The 23,368-nt window shown below is 37.4% G+C and overlaps 2 protein-coding genes across 5 annotated transcripts in view; both read right to left on the bottom strand.

Moving 5' to 3' along the window:
* Positions 1-1,019: 1,019 nt before the first annotated feature.
* On the bottom strand, positions 1,020-14,988 carry LOC139166718 (toll-like receptor 7). The gene is made up of 3 exons (XM_070750670.1): positions 14,959-14,988; positions 6,801-6,919; positions 1,020-5,060 (listed from the first exon to the last, which is right to left on the bottom strand). Exons 2-3 carry the CDS (start codon positions 6,849-6,851, stop codon positions 1,923-1,925), a joined length of 3,189 nt encoding a protein of 1,062 aa, XP_070606771.1. The 5' UTR covers positions 6,852-6,919; positions 14,959-14,988; the 3' UTR covers positions 1,020-1,922.
* A 5,808-nt stretch (positions 14,989-20,796) lies between these two features.
* Positions 20,797-23,368, bottom strand: part of PRPS2 (phosphoribosyl pyrophosphate synthetase 2) — a 52,316-nt gene continuing 49,744 nt past the window's right edge. For all 4 annotated transcript variants that reach the window (XM_070750666.1, XM_070750669.1, XM_070750667.1 and 1 more), the window contains one exon: positions 20,797-22,902. In XM_070750666.1, coding sequence (XP_070606767.1) covers positions 22,810-22,902 — 93 coding nt within the window. In that variant the 3' untranslated portion in view covers positions 20,797-22,809. The remainder of the gene's footprint in view (positions 22,903-23,368) is intronic.

The raw sequence follows: 23,368 nt of genomic DNA, 5'->3' as shown, positions 1-23,368 counted from the left end.
AGAACACTTTTGGAACATTGTGCACTCTTCTGCACTAAAGGTTCTAGGACCCTCATACAGGAAACAGCAGGATTGGTTTGACCAAAGTGATGAAGAGATCAACACCCTACTTGCTGAAAAGCACCACCTTCATCATGCTTGTCTGAATAACCTGTCATCAACAGCTTAAAAAAAATGACTTCCACAACACTTGCAGTATCATATAGAACAAGCTTTGCAAGATGTAGAACTCCTGGTTGAGTACCAAAGCAGATGAAATTTAGAGGTTTGCTGATAGAAACAATTTTAAACAATTCTATGAAGCCCTCAGATCCATGTATAGACCTCAGCCTTCAGGGAGCTCCCCTCAACTGGACTCAGATGGTGCAACTCTCATCACTGAGAAGACCCTGATTCTACAGCGTTGATTGGTGGTTCCAATCTATATTGAACCACCAATCTTCCATCAACAATGAGGTGATTGGCAGAATGCCCCAGATGGATATAACCAGGGGTGAGCTAATGCCCGAACTTTTCTTGGCATCTGTTTTCAGAAGTAATTGGCAATTCTACTTTTTCCTAGGGACAAGAGAAGTGACTGTCCTTGGCGTGGTGCCCGAGGCAGGACTAGAATTAAAGATCTCTCAGTTTCTAGTTGATGCCTTAATCATTATACCAAACTGGCTTCACACATAGATGCTTTCAGATTACAGCATAAATTCATTAGTCACTGATAATATTTTGTACGAGTTTAAATTCCTTCCTTTTTGGAATTTGATATTATTATGAAAGATTTTTTTAAAAAGAAAAAGCATTATACAAAAAGCATTTAGTTCACCAATTTTCTTTCATCCCCCTTCCTTCCATTTCTGAATGCATTCCAAATTATTTGCACATCCCCATTGTGTTACCATTCTCATATTTTTATTGTATTGTTATGTAATTTAAAGTTTTTCCACCCCATATACAATATAAATAAATAAATAGTGAGCCAATTTAAAACATCTGATTTTTACTTATGCAGTAATTGTAGTTCATACTAAAGATTATATTGATTTTTATTTTTTCTTTCAAATTGTACCAAATATAGGAAAGAAAACATGCTTACATAGGAAAACTCATAAATGCTTGCTGTAAAAAAATCTAACTGGAATCTGTTCTATTTCACTTTTCCTGCTTAAATTGGGGGGAATTCATAAAAATCAGCATAAGCTTCCAACAGTTATTAAATGAAAATTTGAGTTATGGAACTGAACCTCCGGGCACTTTTTCTCAGATAACCAAAAGTTTGTCTGTCTGCTTGCATTAAAACCTCCCCAATATAGAGATTATACATATAACCTAACATTGTTTATATACATAAGATGGGTATTGATAAGAGGGAACATTAGACAGGGACCGTAGGCACACTGGTGCACTTATGCACACCCCTTATTGACCTCTTAGGAGTCGGGTGAGGTCAACAGTGGACAGTCTAAAGCTAAAGTTTTGGGGGTTTCGTGATGAAACCAGAGTCAGGAAGTGAGTTCCAGGCATTAACCACTCTATTGCTAAAGTTGTATTTTCTACAGTCAACTTGGGATGGTTCACTTTGAGTTTGTATCTGTTGTCTGCTCGTGTATTGCTGTGGTTGAAGCTGAAGTAGTCGTTGACAGAAAGGATATTGTAGCAGATAATTTTATGAACTATGCTTAGGACATGCTGAAGGTGACATTGTTCTAAGCTTTCTAATCCCAGGATTTCAAGTCTGGCTGCGTAAGGTGAGTAGAGAAGTGGAGGGGTCTTCTAGTAAAGTATCTCTGTACACTTTCTAATGTATTTATGTCCGATATACAGATGAGCTGTATTTTTGATTGAGATGAGCTATATTTTGATTGAGATGTAGCCTCATCCCATACATCTGCTATGATTTCCAAAACATTTTCTAAGAATGCAACTGATCATTAGACCATTTCTTTGAAAAGCTTGTTATACCTGAACTCATTATTTGCTGCAAGAGAGTTTCTAAGACAATGCCAGAAATAAGCCTGAGATTGAGGATTGGTTGGCCATTCAAGATAAGATCTACTACACAAGTTCTTTCGGAGACGGAGACACTTTGACATTTGCAGAAGCTTCTCAAGAATTATCAGGATAATTACATCTACTTTTTCATCCACAAGACGTTGATGTGCCATATAAAAAGCTGTTCTGAAGTTGCCACTTGCAATGTAGCTGTTTGTCAGCACAAATATTGTTTTTCTACTCATTTGTATGCTGTCATTAAGGTTTTCCATGAGTGGGTGTCCTGGTATCCAGTCTCTTTCTTCTACACATATATTGAATTTTTTTTCTTTTTGATCTTCTAGTTTATCAATTAGTTCTTTCAGGACCCATTCTGTCACATCTGCATCTTTATTATCGTAAGCCACAAAAGCATCATATTTAACTCCAGATGAAAAAAGACGTTTATATCCCTTTAATTTGGCAGTGCAGAAATGATAAATATACCAGACATCCCAAAAATATAGGTGGCTTATAACTGCAAGTATCATGAAAAATATGATGCATGAAGCTGATGATAAATAGAATATCTGAGAGTAGTCCAATTCACAAGTATGCCAATCTAATAAAATCAAACTTTTATCTTTCCATACACTTGGCCCTGCGCAAGTCACATCTGTTGCTAAGAGAGGGATTTTTACATTTGTCTCATTGATCCAGTAGACAAGCCACACAATATCACAATTACACTGGAAAGAATTATCATTTAAGTGTAATGTTGTTAGATTGTTAATAACATTTTTGGGGAAGCTGGAGCTCCTGATCGTTTTGATCTTGTTAAAACTAAGATCTAAATGCCTCAGGAAGAAAGCATCTTTGAGAAAATTATTTGTCAGCTTTCTAATCTTGTTGTTTTGCAGTTTGAATGTATGAAGTGTCTTAGTACAGTTGGACAGTTCAAGTGGGACTGTGGTCAGCTGATTGTTGCTAAGATCCAAGATTTCCAAATTCTTTAGTGCTGAAAGACACATCCAGCTAAAACTCTTCAATAGATTATTGGCCACCTTTAACTCTTTGAGTTTTGGAGGCAGATTGTAGAATACATCACGAGGTAATGAAATCAGAAAATTCTCAGAAATGTCAAGTCTTTCCAGGGCGATCAAATTCTTGAAGAATGCCAAGTATTCATTAGTTCCATCCTTCCATAAAATATCTAAGCGATTCCGTCTAAATTCTAATGTTTGGATGGAATCACTTGCCATTCCTTTATCAGTGGAATCAGAAATCTCATTGCCATTCATAATCAGTATTTTCAGATTAACCAGGTATTTGGTAAAGTTCAACATATGTGTGACTCCTTCTGCCTTAAAATAATAGCTATTATCACTAAGATTTAAAACTTCAAGTTCTTTCAGCTGTTCAAAAGCATTTAAATGTAGCAAATCAATCCGATTTTTAGATAAATCCAAATATTTCAAACTGGATAGATGAGCAAAATCAGTTCCTTGCAAAGCTTGGCTCATAGCATTGTTGGAGATGTTGAGGCATTTAATGTCTGAAAGTGTCTGGAAATCAGAAGATTTAATAAAGAAAATATTGTTTCTGCTTAAATCAAGTGTTTTACCATAGTTGCTGCATGCAGTCTCATCAACAAAAGTCAAAGAATGAATATCCTCTGTATCTTTAGATTTGCAACTTCGACTATATTCATCATATCTGAAATACTGCGTATCTTTCAATACATTGCCATTATGGTGAACTTCTGATGAGTTGAGAATAGAGTAAAGCCTGCTATTTGGCTCATCTGAAAAAAGAGATATTTTATTAAAAGAAAGAATTATTGTTCTAAGATTCTGGAATTCTTTAAACATAGATATGTTAACATTCCTGATAAAATTGGTTCCGAAATCCAGGACATTAAGTTTTTTAAGAGGAATTAAGCTCTGTATAGTGTCTTTTTTTAATTCCTTGAAAACAAATCCTCTTATTCTTAAGGACTGCAGATTGGACAGGGTGGAAAATGTTTGGGGGAGATGAAAACTTATTGGGTATGCTCCCAGTTCATAATTGAAAGATAAGTCAAGTTCCACAAGGTTAGGAAGAAAATTTAGAAAATGGGCATGCTGAATTTCTCTAGCCAAATAATTTTGTGAAAGATCAAGCACTTCAAGGTTCCTAGTATTTTTAAACCAACGGCAGTCCACTTGTTGAAGGGAGGTACTGTGCAGCCTCAGCACCTTTAAATGCTTTAAGGAGTCAAAGGCTCTGGGATTGATAAAAATGCTTCCTCCACATTCAATACAATGATACCGTGCGTTGTGACAACGAGGGCAGTTTCCACTTAAATCAAGTACTTCCAAATTATTCAGAGAGGTCAGATCATGCTTAGTGATGTTTCGAATTGCATTATTATAAAGATAGAGTTCTCTTAAGTTTGATGGTAATCTTTGTGGGACCTTTGATAAGTTGTTGGCTTTCAAAGACAACACTTTCAAACTGCTGAGAGGGTCAAAGGCTGCTTCTTCAATGTCAAAATATATATTGCAGGGGTTGCGATAATAACAGTTCTGTCCTAGATAGAGTATTTCTAAGTTTTTAAGTCCTGACAAATTTTCTTTCTTGATGGAAAAAATGGAATTAGCTTCAAGACTCAGAAGACGGAGGTTAGGTGGGAGGTGCTGGGGGATTGCTGAGAGCTGGTTGCCATCTAAATAGAGTGATTTTAAGCTGAAGAGATTGGAGAAAGCATGAGCTTGGATTTTCAGACTCTGAGTGCAAATGTGATCTTTAGGTCCCACCCTGACTGGCAAACAATTACATTTGAAATCAATTTCTACAAGCTTTTTCAAGTTCTTAAAATGACTTTTGGAAATCATTGGAATGTGATTAACAGCAAGTGTCAGGTTGGTAACATTGTCAGGAATGTGTTGTGGAAACTCTGTGAGTTTACGGTCGGTGCAGTCAACTTGCATGTACATTTTGGAAGTATTATTCACATCACAAGGCAATGTTTTATAAAATGCCATTGCTATAATCTCTTTCAAAGCCAGTGAAATAAAAAAAGAAATCAATCGGCTTGCGAGCCAGAGATGAATAGTCTAGAGAGAAAAGGAAAAAAAAGCAATGTCACATCCACTAAATATAAAATTCACTTAAACAATTGAACACTGAACATTCTTAAATAGTTTTACATAAAGAAGAGATGTTTTAAGCTCTATCAGGAATGTATGTTCTGGCCTTCCCCTTCCTCAAGCTTTTCTTCCCTTGCCCTTATTACGCCACAAATATGCCTCAGAAATCTCTTGACTTCCTTTCCACCGCTGGAGCCCCAGACTACACTTTTTGTTACCTTATTTTTGTTACTTTATTCTACAGATCTTCCAAAGATTGCTCATTTATCTTACCGCATTTATCTTACCCTACTGGATCGGTCCAGAAGGCCGGCGCGCATGTGTGCATGGGCAGCAGCGGGCACATGCACCCCCATGCGAGAATTTGCTTCCGCGCATGCGCTGAAGCAAAAAAATAGCAGAAAATTGCCAAATTCTCACGTGAGGATGTTCACACGTGTGAGATTTTGGCAATTTTCACTGATTTCTTTGCTTCAGTACATGCACGGAAGCAAATTCTTGCACGGGGGTGTATGGGAGCATGGCGGGGATGCACAGATGCACACACATCACCGTTTCCGTTACCGGATCAGTGATCCCAGGTGTACTGGGGACAGCCCTATACTGCTCTTTTCTCTCTCTCTTCCTCTCCCTCTCCCTCTCTAATAAGCAACACAAATCTATCTCCTTCTTCCTTTCCCTTCCCTTTTGCCTTCCCATCCCATCCCTTCGCCCTTTCCTTTCCTTTCTTTTCCTTTCCTCCTTTCCTTCCCTTTCCCCCCTTCCCCTCCACTTCCTTTATTTTTTCTTTTCTTTTCTTTTACCCTTTTCCCTCCTCTCCTCTCCTCTCTTCCCTCCCCTCCCCCCTTCTTCTCCTCCTCTTCCTAGATATGCTGGCCATGAGGCAGAAGTGTATAATATAATGTAGTGTAGTGTAGTGTAGTGTAGTGTAGTGTAGTGTAGTGTAATGTAATGTAATGTAATATATAATATATAATGTAAATAATATGTGTTTAAAAAAAAAAAAAAAACCTTAGGAAATAAAGGGCTTTTGATGACTATCATCAGTATGCCCAGTTAGATCAGTCAATGAGTCAATTGGGACTTTTTGGGTGATTTAAGTATGTTGAAGAAATTATTGTGATTATATTATCTAAATTCCCTCATCATTACTGGATATCTAGAGCAAATGTTATTTTGTATGACATGTTGCATTACAAGACCTTTGTGCACACAAACCGATATTTGCCTTCCTTTCTGGCTTAGACATTTTTAATCCAGTTTTCTGCAGCCTGGGGTGGGGAAAAGGAATATTGCTCTGATCAAGGATGGGCAACCAGTGGATACAGCATGTGCTTGAGACTTGTTCTACAGATCTTTCATAATTGAGAAAAAGAGATTTAGTGAGCAATAAACTAACCTGGGCTTCAGTAGGGCAGCAGAACTGATAAGTACAAAAGACAGTGTAAAGACTAGACTTGTCAATGTTCAGTCATATGGAAAACCTGAGCATTTAGAATGCTGGAGTGCCTTTGTGCTTATTAGAGTTTCTTTGGTAAGCATTATATATTATTTTACTTCTTTTTTTCAAAAGCGGTACTAAAAATATGTGTATTTTTAAACTCATTTTGGCCTCTGTGTGTATACATTTGATTTGTGTATGAGAGAGAAAAAGAAAGAGAGAAAGAAAGAGAGGTGGCAGGGGAAAGATAAGGTTTGTGCACTTACCTGGTGGAAAGCAAAAGACATTCTGTGTACATTCAGAGACACTTTTAGCATCTCTCTCTGGTTAGCAGTGGAAATTTAGAAGTTCTAATATCTAGATCACAGGAAACCTAGAAAGAGATCTAATAGAAAATTTCCAAGCTGAGAACAATATTTGCTGGAAGAAAAGCTACAATTACCAATAATTGCCATTAGGTCAGTCACTTTTTTGGGGGGGGGGAAATTACAGTTGTGCAATGTCTTCTAAAGAAGAAATTATGATAACAATTGAGACTATAATTTCCATTGCTAAGCATGATGGTTGTTGTGTGAGTTGTGCCTAATTTCACAATCGTTTCGTCATGGCTGTTAAGCAAATCACTGGTATTGTTAAGTGAATCCACAGTCAATAAGTGAATCTAGCTTCCCCTATTGACTTTGCTTATCAAAAACCAATTGAGATGGTTGCAAATTGTGATTGCATTATCTGTAATGTTGCAACTGTCATAATACCTGTTAGTTGCCAAGCATCTGAATTTTGATGATGTGTCATGCAGTAACTTCTAGGACTAGCCATAGGTTACTTTTTTCAGTTCCATTGTAATTTTGAATGGCCATTAGATAAACGGTCATAAATCCAGAAGTTGTAATTTGAGAAGTACTAAAGGTTGCTTTGGAAACTAATCCCAGGTCTCTACAGGCATATGTGCTTTGACTGCATGTTCCAAGGCACTTTGGGGAAGAATTTCCATAGTTCTAACAGGAACCATGTGAACTGTATGCATCCCATCAAAAACTGTCTTCTAGTAGTGGATTTTGTTTTACTACAGGACCATCTGGTGTCAGAAATGGAGGGACCCTGTTACACTTAATAAATTACGAGCCTATTTATTTGCAAAATATTCTACAGATACCAAATTGTGTTATTTTTTTCCTTTTATAACCTATCTTAACCACTTAGACTAGGGGTATCAAACTTATGGCATCATGGCGGCATCATGAGATGAATTGAGACTTCCCCCCCTTTGCTAAACCAGGTGTGGGTATGGCCAGCATGTGAAGCATCTGGCCTGCGAGTTTGACAGCCCTGACTTAGACGATTTACTTTATAGTTATGCTGTCATGATTACATTTTTGTGAAATTTTATTTTAAAATGGAATCTTTATGAAGTAAACCAAGAGCAATAACTAACCTAAAAATTTTAATCTTATACTTTTACCAATACAATTTCCAGTCCACTTTCCAAACGGCTTCATGCCAATGATTTCTACTGCAAAAATTACTAATAGAATGACAAAATGTGTGTTATGAAATACAACTGGACAATTAGGCAACTAATTGTGCTGAAAGATAAATGCTTGCCCTGATGGTCAAGGAACGTAGAAATATTTCTGCTCTCTCTTCATGGTCTATAAACATGAATAACTGTTTGCAGTGAAATATTACCTGTTAAATTGAAGGGAGAATAGAGAAAGTAAGATGAAACTGTTGGTGCAGTTGAACAAGAATGGGGCAGTTTGTTGCATATTCCCCAAATGAATGTCTTTTTTACCCTAACCATTTCCTTTCAAAAATACATTTTATACTCCCATTTCTTCATATACTTTTATTGTATATATTGATGAACTATTATGCAATTCCAAGAAAATACAGTACATATTTTGTCACATGATCAATTTCTGATCCTTGCATAAATTGAAATAGGCAAAGTTGCCAAATTTGCAATGAAATTCAGCTCAAGCAAATGTATCCTTGTTCTCTGCTAAAAAACAATCTCTCCTTGCAAAATCACAAAGAGCCATACAGTGCTTTAAGTAAACAAGATTTTCTGGATAAGCACAGCCTCAAGCTCAACCCAGACAAGACCGAGTGGCTGTGGGCATTTCCTCCTAAGGACTATTCGATCTGTCCGTACATTGTGCTGGGGGGAGAAACATTGACCCCCTCAGATAGGGTCTGCAACTTGGGTGTTCTCCTAGATCCACAGCTGAGCTTTGATCACCACCTCTCAGCTGTGGCCAGGGGACCTTTGCTCAAGTTCGTCTGGTTTACCAGTTGCGGCCCTACTTGGACCAGGAGGTTCTACACAGTCGCTCAGGGCCTCATCACCTCCCATCTTGATTATTGCCATGCGCTCTATATGGGGCTACCCTTAAAGAGAGTTTGGAGACCCCAAATTGTCCAGAACGCAGCCATATAACACCTATGCTCTGCGAGCTGCACTGGCTTCCTATTAGTCTCCAGGCACAATTCAAGGTGTTGGTTATTACCCTATATCAGTGATGGCGAACCTGTGGCACGCGGAGCCATATCTGCTGGCACACGACAGGTTGCCCTAGCTCAGCTCCAACATGCATGTGTGTACTGGCCAGCTGATTTTTGGCTCTCACAGATGCTCTGGGAGGGCGTTTTTGGCTTCCAGAGAACCTCCGGGAGGATGGGGGAGAGCGTTTTTACCCTCCCCCAGCTCCAGGGAAGCCTTTGGAGCCTGGGGAGGGCGAAACATGAGCCTACCAGGTCCACCAGAAGTTGGGAAACAGGCCGTTTCCAGCCACCAGGGGGCCTCTTGTCACGCTGAATATTGACAGCCCCAGAGACATTCAGAGTCATTCAGTAATTAAATAGTTAACTGTGTGTGTGTTTTATTAGATCCTCCTACTATGATGTAAAATCATGCCACGTCATTATACCTCACATCCATCTTTATCCCAATCTCCATATTTGCTACTTCTTTCCTGTCTTAGCAGCCATCATGTGAAGATATATTTTTTCATTTGTCTCTTGTGACATATTTAATTTTGTACTTTTATAATAAAAAGAAATCTTGCTTTAAGAACAAATGTCTGCGCTCTCAATCCATCACCTCCAGGATTATTTAATGTTCAAACAGACATTAATTACGCTCATCCTGACACTTCTGGGGGGACAAGTTGTTTTGGCCCTCCCAGGCATTGAATTATGGGTGTGGGCACTCACGCATGCATGATAGCAAGCACGCTCTTTCAGCACCTGAAGAAAAAAAGGTTCACCATCATTGCCCTATATGATTATTACCCTATATAGCCCTATATGGCTCAGGACCAGATTATTTACAGGACCGTCTCTTGCCATACATCTCCTAGAGAGCATACATCTCCTATAAGAGCATAAAGAGTTGACCTCCTCCAGGTCTTGTCAGCCAAGCAATGCAGGCTGGCGAGACCACGGGGGAGGACCTTCTCTGTTGCTGCCCCGGCTTTATGGAATCAACTTCCCTCATGAACCAATGTTTAGTATGCATGTTGGATTAATCATGTTTATTAGGGTTTTTAATTGTTGGTTTTATGTTGTGATTCCGTCTGAGGCTCCTCAGGAAACGGCTGAACGTGTGCCAGCTCCATGCTCAGAGGGGGAGGATGAGGAACAGGAGGAGGAGGAGGAGGCCCAGGCAGACGGGAAGGAGGAATATCAGGCCGAGGGAGAGGGAGAACAGCCTGAGTCCCCCGGGGTGGAGCTCTCCCCAGCAAGCAGCCTGGAGTCCTTGGATGAAAATGCACAAGCCATCATCGATCTCAGGCAGAGAAGAGCAGCACAACGAAGGGGACAATTAGCCAAGTATTTCCAGCCCTAAATAGGCAACAGCTGGGTTTGGGTGTGGTTCTCCCCAGAAAGGCTGAAAAGGCAGACCCACCCTTCCTGTATTGTGGAGTATTATCTTTGGGAGTCCTGGGACCTGGCTGTGATCTTTGGCGTTTCTGACTCTGGCTTGTGGCCCTGAAGGCTGAAACCTTGGGGGGAAAGACGTGGGTCTTATTCTCTACAGTGGTGTGTGTGCCAGCAAGAAGTCTGCTGTATTGTCTGGCCGTCATGACTCTGCTGTGAAGCCTCATAGCCTGTCTGTTGGGAAGAACAGGTTTTTCTCTATAAACTATAAAGTGCCTTTGCTTTTACCAGCGTGTCTGGCTGCTTTTTTCAGTTGGTGTTGAAGTCTGGGGGCACCCAGACAGAACAGTTTTATAACTTAGTTTTATATTTGACTTCTTTTTATTGTCTTGTATTTTATACTGTTGTAAGCTGCCCTGAGTCCTTCAGGATTGGGTGGCATAGAAGTCAAATAAACGAATGAATGAATGAATGAATGAATGAATGAATGAATGAATGAATGAATAATAAACAAAACCTTTTGAAACTATTATTGAATTATCTGCTATATAATCCATAGATGTCTAATATACATCATAGTATCTTAGGTATTTTTAAAAATTTCTCTGTTAGAGGCAGTTATGGGCTACCAACATTTTTACTACCACACTGTGGGCATGCCTTATGCATTTTGTTTCGACATCTTTCAGTGCAAATTGGGAGCTCTGGGGTGGAGCTCCAAATTTTGCTACCGGAACTGCGTTCCTGACCATTCCCGTAGGAGCCCATCACGGGTTAGAGCAAGGGTCCCCAAACTTGGCAACTTTAAGACTTGTGGACTTCAACTCCCAGAATTCTCCAGCCAGCATAGCTGGCTGGAGAATTCTGGGAGTTGAAGTCCACAAGTCTTAAAGTTGCCAAGTTTGAAGACCTCTGGGTTAGAGGGTAACACAAAATATGATATTCTTCTCAATTCATGAGAAAAATTGGTCAAATACATAACTATGATCAGGCAAAATCAAGCATACTAAGTAATTACCATATTTTTCAGAGTATAAGATTATTATTATTATTTATTAAATTTGTATTTGCACCCTTTTACTCCCAAAAAGAGGATTAAAAACTGGGTGCGTCTTATACACCAAATGCTGCATCAGACATACCCAGGGGAGAGGAGAGGGAGTTGACATGACAACGGTAATAGCCACAATTGGTGGCAACAGACAGCTGATTGGTGGTATTACAAGAGATTGAGCAAACCACCAATCTGAAAGGAAGATCAAAGGGGGAAGATAGCAAAGTTACAGTACTTCTCTCGCCTGTTGGAACCGGCAGAGCAGCAAAGCATTTTCAGGCACCAGATTCCCTCTCCCCGATTGCAAAAAGAGTGCCTGAAACGTAAGGATCGTAAAATGTTTCCAGCTGAAGGATTTCCCCTCTCCCAAAACAGGGGAATCCTTCAGCTGGAACACTTTCCTCTACAATCCTCACGTTTTAGGCACCCTTTTTGCAATCACAGAAGGGAATCTGCTTTCATTTAAAAGGCTCTCAATGCAGTTCCCTGGGATGCTTCAGGATTCAGGCTCCGACAGAGGAAGCAAAGGCACAGGCACTTGCTGGAAAGCCCAGTAGCATGTGTACTAAGTGGCAGGTCCAAGAGGACTGATGTGCTGCCTCTCTATTGGGCCTTGCTGTGAGAAAATTTCAATTTCTATGGCTATAGGTAAGAAGATTGGGGCATTTTGGGAGTGGAACCAAGTTTGTCTTCTGCTTCCATGAAAATCATACCTTACCCCACCCACTCCAGTTAAATTCCACCCCAATTTCTGATGAAACAAATGTCAACATATGCATAAAACAAAGTCTGATTAAAGATTTGAAGAATATGTGCTTTAAAGAAATGTCATTCTTCTTCTAAGTTTTCCTAGTATTACCTGAGGAGGCTTTTCTTGGGAAATTTAGTTAGCCACCTTATACAAATAAACTGATCACTTGTCTGTGTCCATAGCAGGAATCTGAGATTTATGCAACAGAAGTGGATTGTGAAAAATAAAGGAATATCTGCTACTAATATACACTGCTCAAAAAAATAAAGGACACAGTCAAAGAACACATCCTAGATCTGAATAAATGAAATATTCTCATTGAATACTTTGTTCTGTACAAAGTTGAATGTGCTGACAGCATATGAAATTGATTGTCAATCAGTGTTGCTTCCTAAGTGGACAGTTTGGTTTCACAGAAGTTTGATTCACTTGTGTTGTTTAAGTGTTCCCTTTATTTTTTTGAGCAGTATATTTTATTATTAATACAAAAACACAGAAGAAAATACAGCCATATATGACTACTTGTGATTTCTTATTCACTTCACATTTCTGTAATCTTAGAAAGTGAAATTCATTTTTATTGTTAGAACAGATAAAAAGACCTGTGCTGCTCGTTATCAAACTCTGAAGTGAGGACCCCACTAATCCTGATGCTGGTAGGCAGAGGCAGAATCCTTTCTTTCTTTCTTTCTTTCTTTCTTTCTTTCTTTCTTTCTTTCTTTCTTTCTTTCTTTCTTTATTATTTAGATTTGTATGCCGCCCCTCTCCGCAGACTCGGGGCGGCTCACAACAGAATACAACAATTCATGACAAATCTAAATTATAGTTTAAAATATTTAAAAAAAACCATTTACTAAGTAAACATACACACAAACATACCATGCATAAATTGTATATGCCCGAGGGAGATGTCTCAGTTCCCCCATGCCTGACAACAAAGGTGGGTTTTCTTGTTTTTCTCCCCCCCCCAAAAATTAAATTTATTAACATCATTTTCAAATTAATTTATCAGAAAATTAAAAATAGTTCACCTGTGCTTAAAGTTAAAATTTCTCTTCAGATGTTCATTTCACCAGGAATAATAATAATAATAATAATAATAATAATAAATAACAACAATAATGTCATCATTATGAATTGCCTGAATAATGAATATAATCTATCCTTTTATTTTAATCTTTTATACATACCATACACATAAAATATTTTATATTACTGTTACATTAATAAAACAAATCCAGGTGAAAGTACAGTATAGTAATAGTTGCAATCTAAAAGCAATTTTTTAAATGAATAAAATGGCAGGTTAACTGGGAGAAAATATGGGAAGAAAACGTGCTGTAAGAAAAGAGTAGGGATATTAGTACCTGAACCCCTAAAATATATGTAATTATTAGCAGACTGGAAGAAAAGGAAATGCATGGGAAGTTGGGATTGGGTAGAAGAATGTATTATTTTATAACACGCTTTGCTTTTGATCAGAACAGATCATCCTTCTCATTTCATCCTTTCAGTGACTTGATGCCTTAGATGCAAGTCTACGGAGAGGGGCGGCATACAAATCTAATAAATAATAATAATAATAATAATAATAATAATAATAATAATAATAATAGATACCTCTGAGAATTAAAACTTAGCAAGATTTGCATTGTGGTTTCTGCGTTTCTGAGTATGGGAATGAAACATATCCCAGCCAAAAAGACCCCATACTTTACCATTCCCAAGGAAGGAAAGAAATTATCATATTTTTGTGTGTATTTGGTGCAATTGAAAGATTTGGAAATCTATCATCCCTACATTTTATATTATGTCGTTTCTCCCCCAAATTTGTCAGATAACATCTGAATAGAATGAGGAACAGAGAAGAGACAATAAACAGGATTACATTCTATTTTTTTTTTAAATAACAATTTCCCTTCACATCTACAGTTAATAGCAGGTGACAATGTTAATTTCCATAAATGTTTTCACTTCTTTTTTTCCTCAGATCAATCAATTAAAATGTTCTAAGGCAAACTTGAGAGAGACTTGACATGTATGGGAAAGAGAAAAAGGGATGAAGAACATTTATGGTGTTTATACATATTTATTTATGTATAAATAAATACACTTTATTTATAAGTCAGAGAGAAAAAGATACACTATATGAAAGGATGCCGAAAATCTTGTGTGGTTACATGATATCAGACATTGGTGAAATTTCATATCAACTAGAATGGAAGCATCAGGCTACATTCCTCTAATCTATGTCTTGAGCTATATCTAAACTGTAAAGCTTTATAAAAGTATTTTTAAAAACTACTTATTTTAGTTTAAAAGTTGTAAAACCTGTAAGAGTATCTCTTTTCTTATCTACTAATTCTTAGAATAATCTTTTCAGGTGAACAACTTTGTATATGCGAGCTGCTGTGTTAGTAATACAAATCCTTTCCCTGTAGTTTTCTGTGAAACCAGAATAATTTTAGACTTTTAGACAAAACTAGTGTTTTGGACATCATTTTAGCTATGTTTGTCAGAATCAAGGCTGCAAATTAAAATTAATAAAAGGCAATTTTTAGGAATAGTAAACCTCTTTTTGTAAATAACATTCATTATGGTTTTTAAAAAAAAGAAAATATGTTTTAAGAAATGGAGTAGATTCATTATGAATAAAAAAGAGCAACAGTCTTAGAATTCTTATACACAAAAATCAGTCCCAAATGAAATTATTTTTCAAAAGAAATGTGCCTACCATTTATATAGTCCTCTGCACCATTAAGACGACTTGTCCTTCAGGAAGACTGTGATAGAAAGGACCATTGGGAGAAGCCTTAATTTCAAATCAACGAACAGTAAAAAGCAGGTTTGCTCATCAGGAGTCCCTCGTTCATCCGCTGTGTTGCTGTGCAAGGATCAGCTCAAAGCATAAATAGCACGTGAGACAGCTGCCATCACTACTCACTTCCTCAAAAGACTGCATTTGAAATTTCTTATTCTTCTCCGGTTAAAAATAGTTTGGTTTACTGATTTAGCAAAGAAAATCACCTTTATCTCTTGAACCATAAGATTCAAATCTAATGCAACTGCTCATAGACTTGATAAATTAGTAAACCTTTAAAATGAAATCTGGCACTTCAAATGGCAAGATGCTCTTCAAGCATTCCCCCGCTCCTCATGTCAAAGTATTGAGTCCCCAGAGTCTGGTGCATGAGAGTTTTTGATAGCGGACACTTATTTTTAATGTAAGCCTTCTTGGCATTTTTAAGCAATGCAGTCATGATACAGGTCTGCTCTTGCAGCAAGAAATAGACTATCATTTTATATGCTTGAGAAAGGCTGATTTCAGTGTACAGTAGTCCTGACCAAACTGAGTGGCACTGTGCTAGATACAACACTTCTCCATTCTTTTGATTTTAGTAAGTATCAGGTCTCCTCAAATCAACTCTATCAGCATTGTGAAGTAACAATAAAATATCCACAATGATCACAGGAGCGTTATTATCTAATCATAATCAAAATCTCTGTAAATCCCAGGTTGGCAATAAGGCAGCTGCCGGAGGAAGTGAAAATGTCCTCAAAGCTGTTGGCTACAAGCCAGGCTTTATCAAATGAAGAGCAATCCAATAGTAGATTCTATGAAAAAGGGTAGTATGTATATCTTCCCCTTTGATTTCATGAGACTCACAAGTCTCTCTTCTTGCAATTGTTCATCAATATTTTATTAATATTTATTTGCTAAATTATTAAGATGTCTATTTCACCTACGCACCTCTGAGCAATGTAACAAATTTAAAAACACAAAAACAATAAAACAAAATAACCAAAATTGTAACAACAAAGCTGCAGTGGTTAGAATGCAGTATGGCAGGCAAACCCTGCCCTTAGCTTGGAGTTTGATCCTGACTAGCTCAAGGTTTATTCAGCCTTCCATCCGAGGTCAGTAAAATGAGAAACCAGATTCTTGGAAGCAATATGTTGACTTTGTAAATCACTGTAAACTACTACAAAGCAGTTTATAAGTCTATATAAATGCTATTGCTAAAAATAATTACAAACATTTAAAAAAGCAATTGGCAGAAAAAAATTTCTCTCGCACTTTGCACACTTCAAATTACCAAATATCCAGGCCAGATGGGAAAATCATGTCTTCAGTCTCTTCTGGGAAGTCAGCAAGGTCTGGTCCAATATTAGTTCACAGGGAATATTATTTGAAAATTAACATGTCATGGGTCTCACCTACTGTTTAATCCTTCAAATTTAATCCTTCAAGTTTTGTTCCTTGATTTTATTAGCTGAGATTTTCTTAATCTCATGAAATTTGCCATCTTCATACTGTTATAGTTTAACAAAACTCTTTTTAGTTTGAAACACTCCTGATAGTTCTAGAATTACCACAGAAAATCACACTACTTTTATTAAGACCTCTGTGCCTTCTACTTTGGGGAATTTGGGGGAAAGACATCTGGTATCTATCAACCAGCCACCTTAATTTCAATTCACAGTAAAACTAAAGTTTATTGCAAAGATGTTCTCAAGCAGGACTTTTTTCACATACTGGTAGTAATCATTCAAGTATGACTCATATGGAAATCTAAAAATTGTTCTACTCTGGCCTACGCAGATCAGAACAAAGGCAGAATTTACATGGTGAGATTTTGAATTGAACAGTTATATGAAAAGCAGGATTTTATACAAGCAAATTCAAGCCTTTCAGTCCATTTTGGCAGCTTTCCCTATCAAATTGGATAAGAGATAAAAGTCCAGGCAGCCGCCAAGAGTCAAAGCTAATTAGCACATTCCTCAGTGAGATCATGGTTCTTGGTCACACATACACTCACAATTCTCCAGGTTTTGCTCTCACAGCTATAGCTCTACCCGATGAAGTTAGAAGAATAAAGCAGGTTGCCAGCAAGGTATTTCTGGAACCCTGAGTCTAGGATTGCCACCATTACGAACATTACAAACATTGAAACACCAGACCCCTTTACCCAGAAATCCTCCTTTATTTACTGTCTGGATGTGGTCAACAGTTTCCTAGAGATATAACTGTCTAGACCCGTGATGGGGAATCCCAGGTGGCACACGGAGCCATATCCGAGGGCACACCAGACTTTGCTAGGTTTCAGCTCCAGAGCGCATGCGCGTGCTGGCCAGCTGATTTTCAGTCTTAGGAGAGGCAGTTTCGCACTTCTGGCATCAGGAAAGCTTTTCTGAAGTCCCGAAGCAAAAAACAAAAAGGGAGGGGGCGAGGAGGGCTCTCTATGAAGGAGGGGGAGTGCTGAAACTAAATTGCCACATTTTTTTCAGCTGCAGCGAAAGAGCGAAGTTAAAAAGAAAGGGAGGGGACCAGGAGGGCTCCCCCTCCCTCACAGAGCCCTCCTCACCCCCTCCCCTTCTTTTTAACTGTGGCCTTTTCTGCTGCAGTGTGGCCAGCCCAACTTTTGCAGAAACCCAGACGGCAGGATCTGGGTTGACTGAATCCACTGTAACTGCAAACAAGGTGAGGCGGGATTTCTGCACCTGCTCTCATTTCTTGCCGGGATTGGAGGATTGTTAATGCACCCGTGTGAACTATACCCTTGCCCACAAGTGTCCGGGTGTTGAAAGGATGCTCAGGCACAGCGATATTTCACAAGCTCCCTTCTACTTTCTCTCTAATATCTTTTACCGTCCGTCGTGATACATGCCTATCAGGTTAGCGGATATAAAGTTAATGTTATGTGTCTATTGAGGGCTGGTTTCTCTGAATGTCAAGCTTTTTGAATTTTCTACTTTCTAGTGATAACATGTCTATGGGGTTGGGAGTGGGGAAAAAAACACAACAGCAAACCGGAAGTGCATTTTCCCAAACTTCCAGTTTGTCAGTTTGGCATTTTTTTTAAAGCTACCAGGCTTCAGAAAAGTCTGTGCACATGCGCAGGGGGGCACCATGGGGGGGGGGGAGTTGCGCATATGCAGGGGGAAGAAAGGTTGTGGGCACGCCATGCGTGCTAGCCCCCCCAATCCCCCCTTTTGGCACACGAACCAAAAAAGGTTCGCCATCACTGGTTTAGACTTTCTTTCATAGACTCACTTTCTGAACTTTTTTCCATAAAGATATTCCCGTCTGCTTCTTTTTTTTTAAAAAAAAAAATATTTTTATTGATTTTCTTAAAATGGACAAAACCGACACACATACATTTAACATAAAAGTGGGGTTGTATCTCCCCCGCTTATTTTTGAAGTAAAATTTCAATACAGACCTGCTGACCTGGGCATCTAAAAGGGGCTCCCATGTCTCCCTTCTCCTCTGACTCAGACATTACTATCATTGGGGTTTCTACAGTCTCTGGAGGTTCCTCAGGTTCTAACATGATGTGACAAGAACACATTTTCCCCTATGTCTGTATCAGTAGTGGGTTGCCCCCGGTTTATCCCAGTTCTAAGATTTAAAATGTGATGTTATCTTCTTTATCTTTACTGATACTTATAATCCAAATATTTTGTAATCCAATGAAAAGGGGAAAAAAGAAAAGAGAAAAAAGAATTAAAAACACACAAAATATAATAATAATAATAATAATCCAAGAAAAAAGGAAAACAAAAATGGTCCAATTCTCCAATAATCCAATTGTGAGGAGGAGAAAAAAGAACCCAAAAGGGCAAGCACTCTCAGCAGAAATAACCAAAACTACTGAAGATCAGCAAAAGTAGAAAGCTTTTGATTTGAAGAACATAAATTAGCGACCTTATGCTTGCCTTTACCTATATAGAAGGTGCCTGCGCGCAGCAGGAAATGCAAACTAAATTAAGAATGTTTTTTCCTTGTATGCTTTATCAAGTGTGGCAATCTTAAATTTCTTATCCTGACAAGTAATCATAATTCCTTCTGGGATATGCCATTAAACATTACATTACATTTGATTAATTGCATGATTGGAAATTGATAGTGTCTTCTCTAACTCTCCTAATTATCTGTCTTTAAGGTTTGGATTTCTCTTCCTTTATATATCATAGATTCCTCCCTTGCTTTTATATACCTCATCTCTTGTTGCCTTTTTGGTGGTCACATGCACCTCTTGGTAATCTGTGTCTTCTTGCATAAATTGTGTGTATTCTGTATGCCTCATCTATGTCTCCTTGTATGTCGTTTTTTTTTCTGTAATGCATCTGCTACCCTGTTTTCCCCAAAATAAAAAATCACTAAAAAATCACTATCTTTGGAAGAGAAATTATATGGGAAACATCACTAATCTCTTTCTTATTGGTCAGGGAAACAATAGGTTTTGTTTAGAGATACTTCAAGTGGGTGCTGAGAATTGTATTCTACACTGTGGAGTTTTGATAATTAATCCAGCAAGTGAGGTTCACTTTTATTGTTCTTTTTCTTGGATGACTAGATAGGCAAAAATGTGTCAGCTGACCAGGGTGGATAAAAATCAATAAAACTTTTTATAAAATTTATAAAATGTTCTTAAATTTATTTTAATAAAATGCCTCTGGAGTAAAAATCAATCTAAAGATAGTTTTCTATTTAAGATACCTTAATAATTTAGTTTATCAGCAAGTAGTGAATGACTACTTCAGCTTCAACCACAATAACACAAGAGCACACAACAGATTCAAACTTAATACGAACCGCTCCAAACTTGACTGTAAAAAATATAATTTCAACAATCGAGTTATCGAAGCATGGAACTCATTACCGGACTCAATTGTGTCAACCCCTAACCCCCAACATTTCTCCCTTAGACTCTCCACGATTGACCTCTCCAGGTTCCTAAGAGGCCAGTAAGGGACGTACATAAGTGCACTGGTGTGCCTTTCGTCCCCTGTCCAATTGTCTTTCCTCTCTTTCACCTATCATATATATTCTCTTCCTTTCATATATCCTCTCCTCTAAGTTCACTTTTACCCTTATATATATTACCACATGTCTATTTTCTTCCTATGTATTTGTGTATTGGACAAATGAATGAATGAATAAATAAATAAATAAATGGAGCTTTATTATGTAGCATGAGGCTGCACATTCTGCAATATTTACATTTTTGGTGAACTCATTCAATGAATCCAATCTCTGCAAACTAAATAGGAAACCTTCATTTTGTTTGAAAATAATAATAACTACCAGCAAGAATGAATCCTTACATTCAAAAAGCACCTGCCATTTCAGATCCATCATGGCAGCTCCTGTTAGCAGGCATCCACTCATCACTTGCTGCCCGCCATGTTCCTCACTTTGTTTGTCACTGCTGCATCACCAGCCATCCCATTAAAGTGAAGGGGACTGTTGGTGAATCAACAGTGAGTCAGAGGAGGAACTGCTGCAAGACAGAGATGACAGTTGCTCTTTAAAAATTATGATTCAAATCGAGTTGATTTAAATCAAACCTTTTTACTAGTGATTTAAATCCACCCTGCAGCTGACAGTCTTGATTCTCAACATGTCCAACAGTTTAACTCTATGAAAGTTCATAGAATCAGGTTCAGGCTCTATCTAAGCCTTAGGAAATTGTGCAGCCCATTTTTTTAAAAAACCAAAAACTACAGAATAACGTCTTTATTCTTTATCAATTAATTAAATATCACCACCAATCAATCAGAATAATGCTGTTTTAAGATTTATTGAGAAATTCTGAAACGATGAACAGGCTTTTCTAATAGGACTTGAAATGGAGAACCGATTTATAACTTAACACATTAACAAAGTTTGGCTCAGCTTTTTTGGAATCACAGTAAAAGTCAAATATAAAGATACAACAAAGGAATACTATATCAAATATTAAAGTAACAAAAACAATGGATGATAGTTTGAACAATGCAATACTTTGTACTCTACTTTTGATTTCAATTTAAGAAATCTTGCAACTCTTCTTTGCTTTGTTAAGAATTTCAAATTTTAGATGGTATTGTTTTAATATTGTTATCTAGAGATGCAACTTCATTTGATTTACAGATAGGAAAACCAACTGAGGCAATTGTGGAAAATACTGAGCAATCTAAAAACAGTTAATTGTTAAAATGCTTATTATAAAAATACAGGCTTTTCTCGCATATCCAACTCATCACTAAAAGACAGCACATGTGAATAGTTTTAAGTAATCAAAATTTCCCAATGTTGTAAAACATCCTTAAAACGAATCATGAAAGTTTGATTTGCCCCTTTTATGCAATATAGCATAGCATAGATGTAGACAGACTAGACGTTGAGGATGCAAATGACCAAAATGCAAGCTATTACGAGATAGTACATAAGCTTGCACTAGTAAATGCTTTGGGGTAGCAGTGCTGCCTAACGCGGTTTAAGCAGTGTGAATTCTTATCCTCATCACTGAATAAGGGTGTCCTCATATGCCATTAAGTCAGAAATTCTCATACTCATGGTACCTCTTACAATGATATATGAATTCATTACACTCCTATGAATAAATTAATGATTTTGTTTGGGTTAGGAACAGTCAACAAAATATAAAGCTTACTTTTAAGAATCAAAATTTAATTTATAACAAATATCTCAAAACAATTTTTACAAAATAAATTCTTTTAATTGGAAATAAGGAATAAAACAATAAAACTTAACATCATGTGTGTGTTTTTTAAATAGAAAAGAAGAGCTTGTGTGTTTGGCAAAACTCCTGGGATTTATTTTTAAGACAATCTTATTTCTTATTTGGCGTTTCATTTGGATTGATACACACCGTTTATAATAGCAACTGTACAAAATCCTAACTTTGTTGCTGGCTTGTCAATGCAAAGCAGGAATATGGACTGCCACCAAAGCCAGGTTGCATCCAAAGCTGGAGCCATCTCAGAATTCAGTCTTGCTTTCCTTAATAAGATGGCTGCCAATTTGTCCAAACACAGCAGAAGCAAATTCATGTGATCCACTTTTATACAGCATATAAGGCTGCGGTGCAGGAGGAAATGAATTTTGATAGCAATCCAGCTTTGTGTGCACAAATGACTAGATGGCGTTAATTAACTTCAGCATTAATTACACATGTATTTATAGTCTGAAAGAATTGCATATTTTTCAATCTTAAGTCACTTAACTAAGTACGTGATCTAATTTGACTAACTTCATTTAATTACGTTACAAACATATTAAACACAGTTTAATACTCAAGACAAACAATGATGTATGTTGAGATCCTATTATTTTGAACACAGATTTGAAACAAAGGATTATTTGGACAAGAGGACATGGAGTTAATAATTACTCCAAGTCTAATTTCAAGAGAGATAAAATGGTTACAATGTTTCCATAAAAAATCTGTAGCCTAGATTACCTCTGTCCACAAAAGGGATCAACCTGAACAATTTATTGAAATGTCTGAAGTCTATAAGCAGATGTTGTAAATGTTAACTATGGCTTTTGGAAAATATCATATTTTTAATGTGATATTTGCTCATCAATATAAATCATGGCAACTATTATAGTGTCCTCTTTTAAAGCACAAAGTTTGTAGATTTGCAACTGATAAAAACAGTGTTGCCCATTTTAGTTATTGTCCATGGTAGAAGTAGGAAATGAATAATCAATCTAAAGCTTTCCAAGATATTAATTATCTTAATATTGAACTGTGTTCATCATTGTAGGGCTCCTAAATGCAGATCGAAATTATAAGGGGACATGGCTGAACAGGTAGGATACAGATTCACCATTGTGTGTTCTTCGGATTGCTTCAGCCAGAATCATAGAAATATCAATAACCTAGAAGAAAAGGCAACAGTTTATTATTATCCACACTGAAGAGTTGATTCCTACCTGAATGCCACATCAAATAAAAAGCCTCATGTGACAAGGAAGCAAAGCCAAAGAATTGTTAAGTGGGGGAAAAGTAGCCTATTTTTATGCAAAATGTTGAGCAAGTTTTATATATGTGCATAAATCGTTTAGCACTGATCATCATCCTTGCAGTGGTACATACGTCCTTGTCCTGACTCATATGGGATTCAAGAATTCCATATACCGTATTTTTCGCTCTATAAGACGCACCTGCTGATAAGACGCACCTAGTTTTTAGAGGAGGAAAATAGAAAAAAAATATTTTGAGCCAAAAAGTAGGCTAAAATATTTATTACAATAACACTGCCCTAGGGGAATTGGGAAAATATACAAACAAGCCCCCCTCTCTCTTTCTTTCTATCTCTCCCTCTTTCTCTCTACCTTTCTTTCT

Source organism: Erythrolamprus reginae, chromosome 4 (genome assembly GCF_031021105.1).
Source record: "Erythrolamprus reginae isolate rEryReg1 chromosome 4, rEryReg1.hap1, whole genome shotgun sequence".
In the NCBI taxonomy this organism is placed as follows: domain Eukaryota; kingdom Metazoa; phylum Chordata; class Lepidosauria; order Squamata; family Dipsadidae; genus Erythrolamprus; species Erythrolamprus reginae.
The sequence above is the reverse complement of the archived record's forward strand: the minus strand, read 5'-3'. Positions and strand labels throughout refer to the sequence as shown.

What these genes read in the sequence shown, in the direction of transcription:
- LOC139166718 (XM_070750670.1), bottom strand. Translation starts at nt 6,851, where the DNA reads ATGCTAAAAGTGTCTCTGAATGTACACAGAATGTCTTTTGCTTTCCAC. An exon ending in TGTCTTTTGCTTTCCACCAG is followed by an intron (nt 5,061 to 6,800) that starts GTAAGTGCACAA and finishes TTTTCTCTCTAG; the next exon opens with ACTATTCATCTCTGGCTCGC.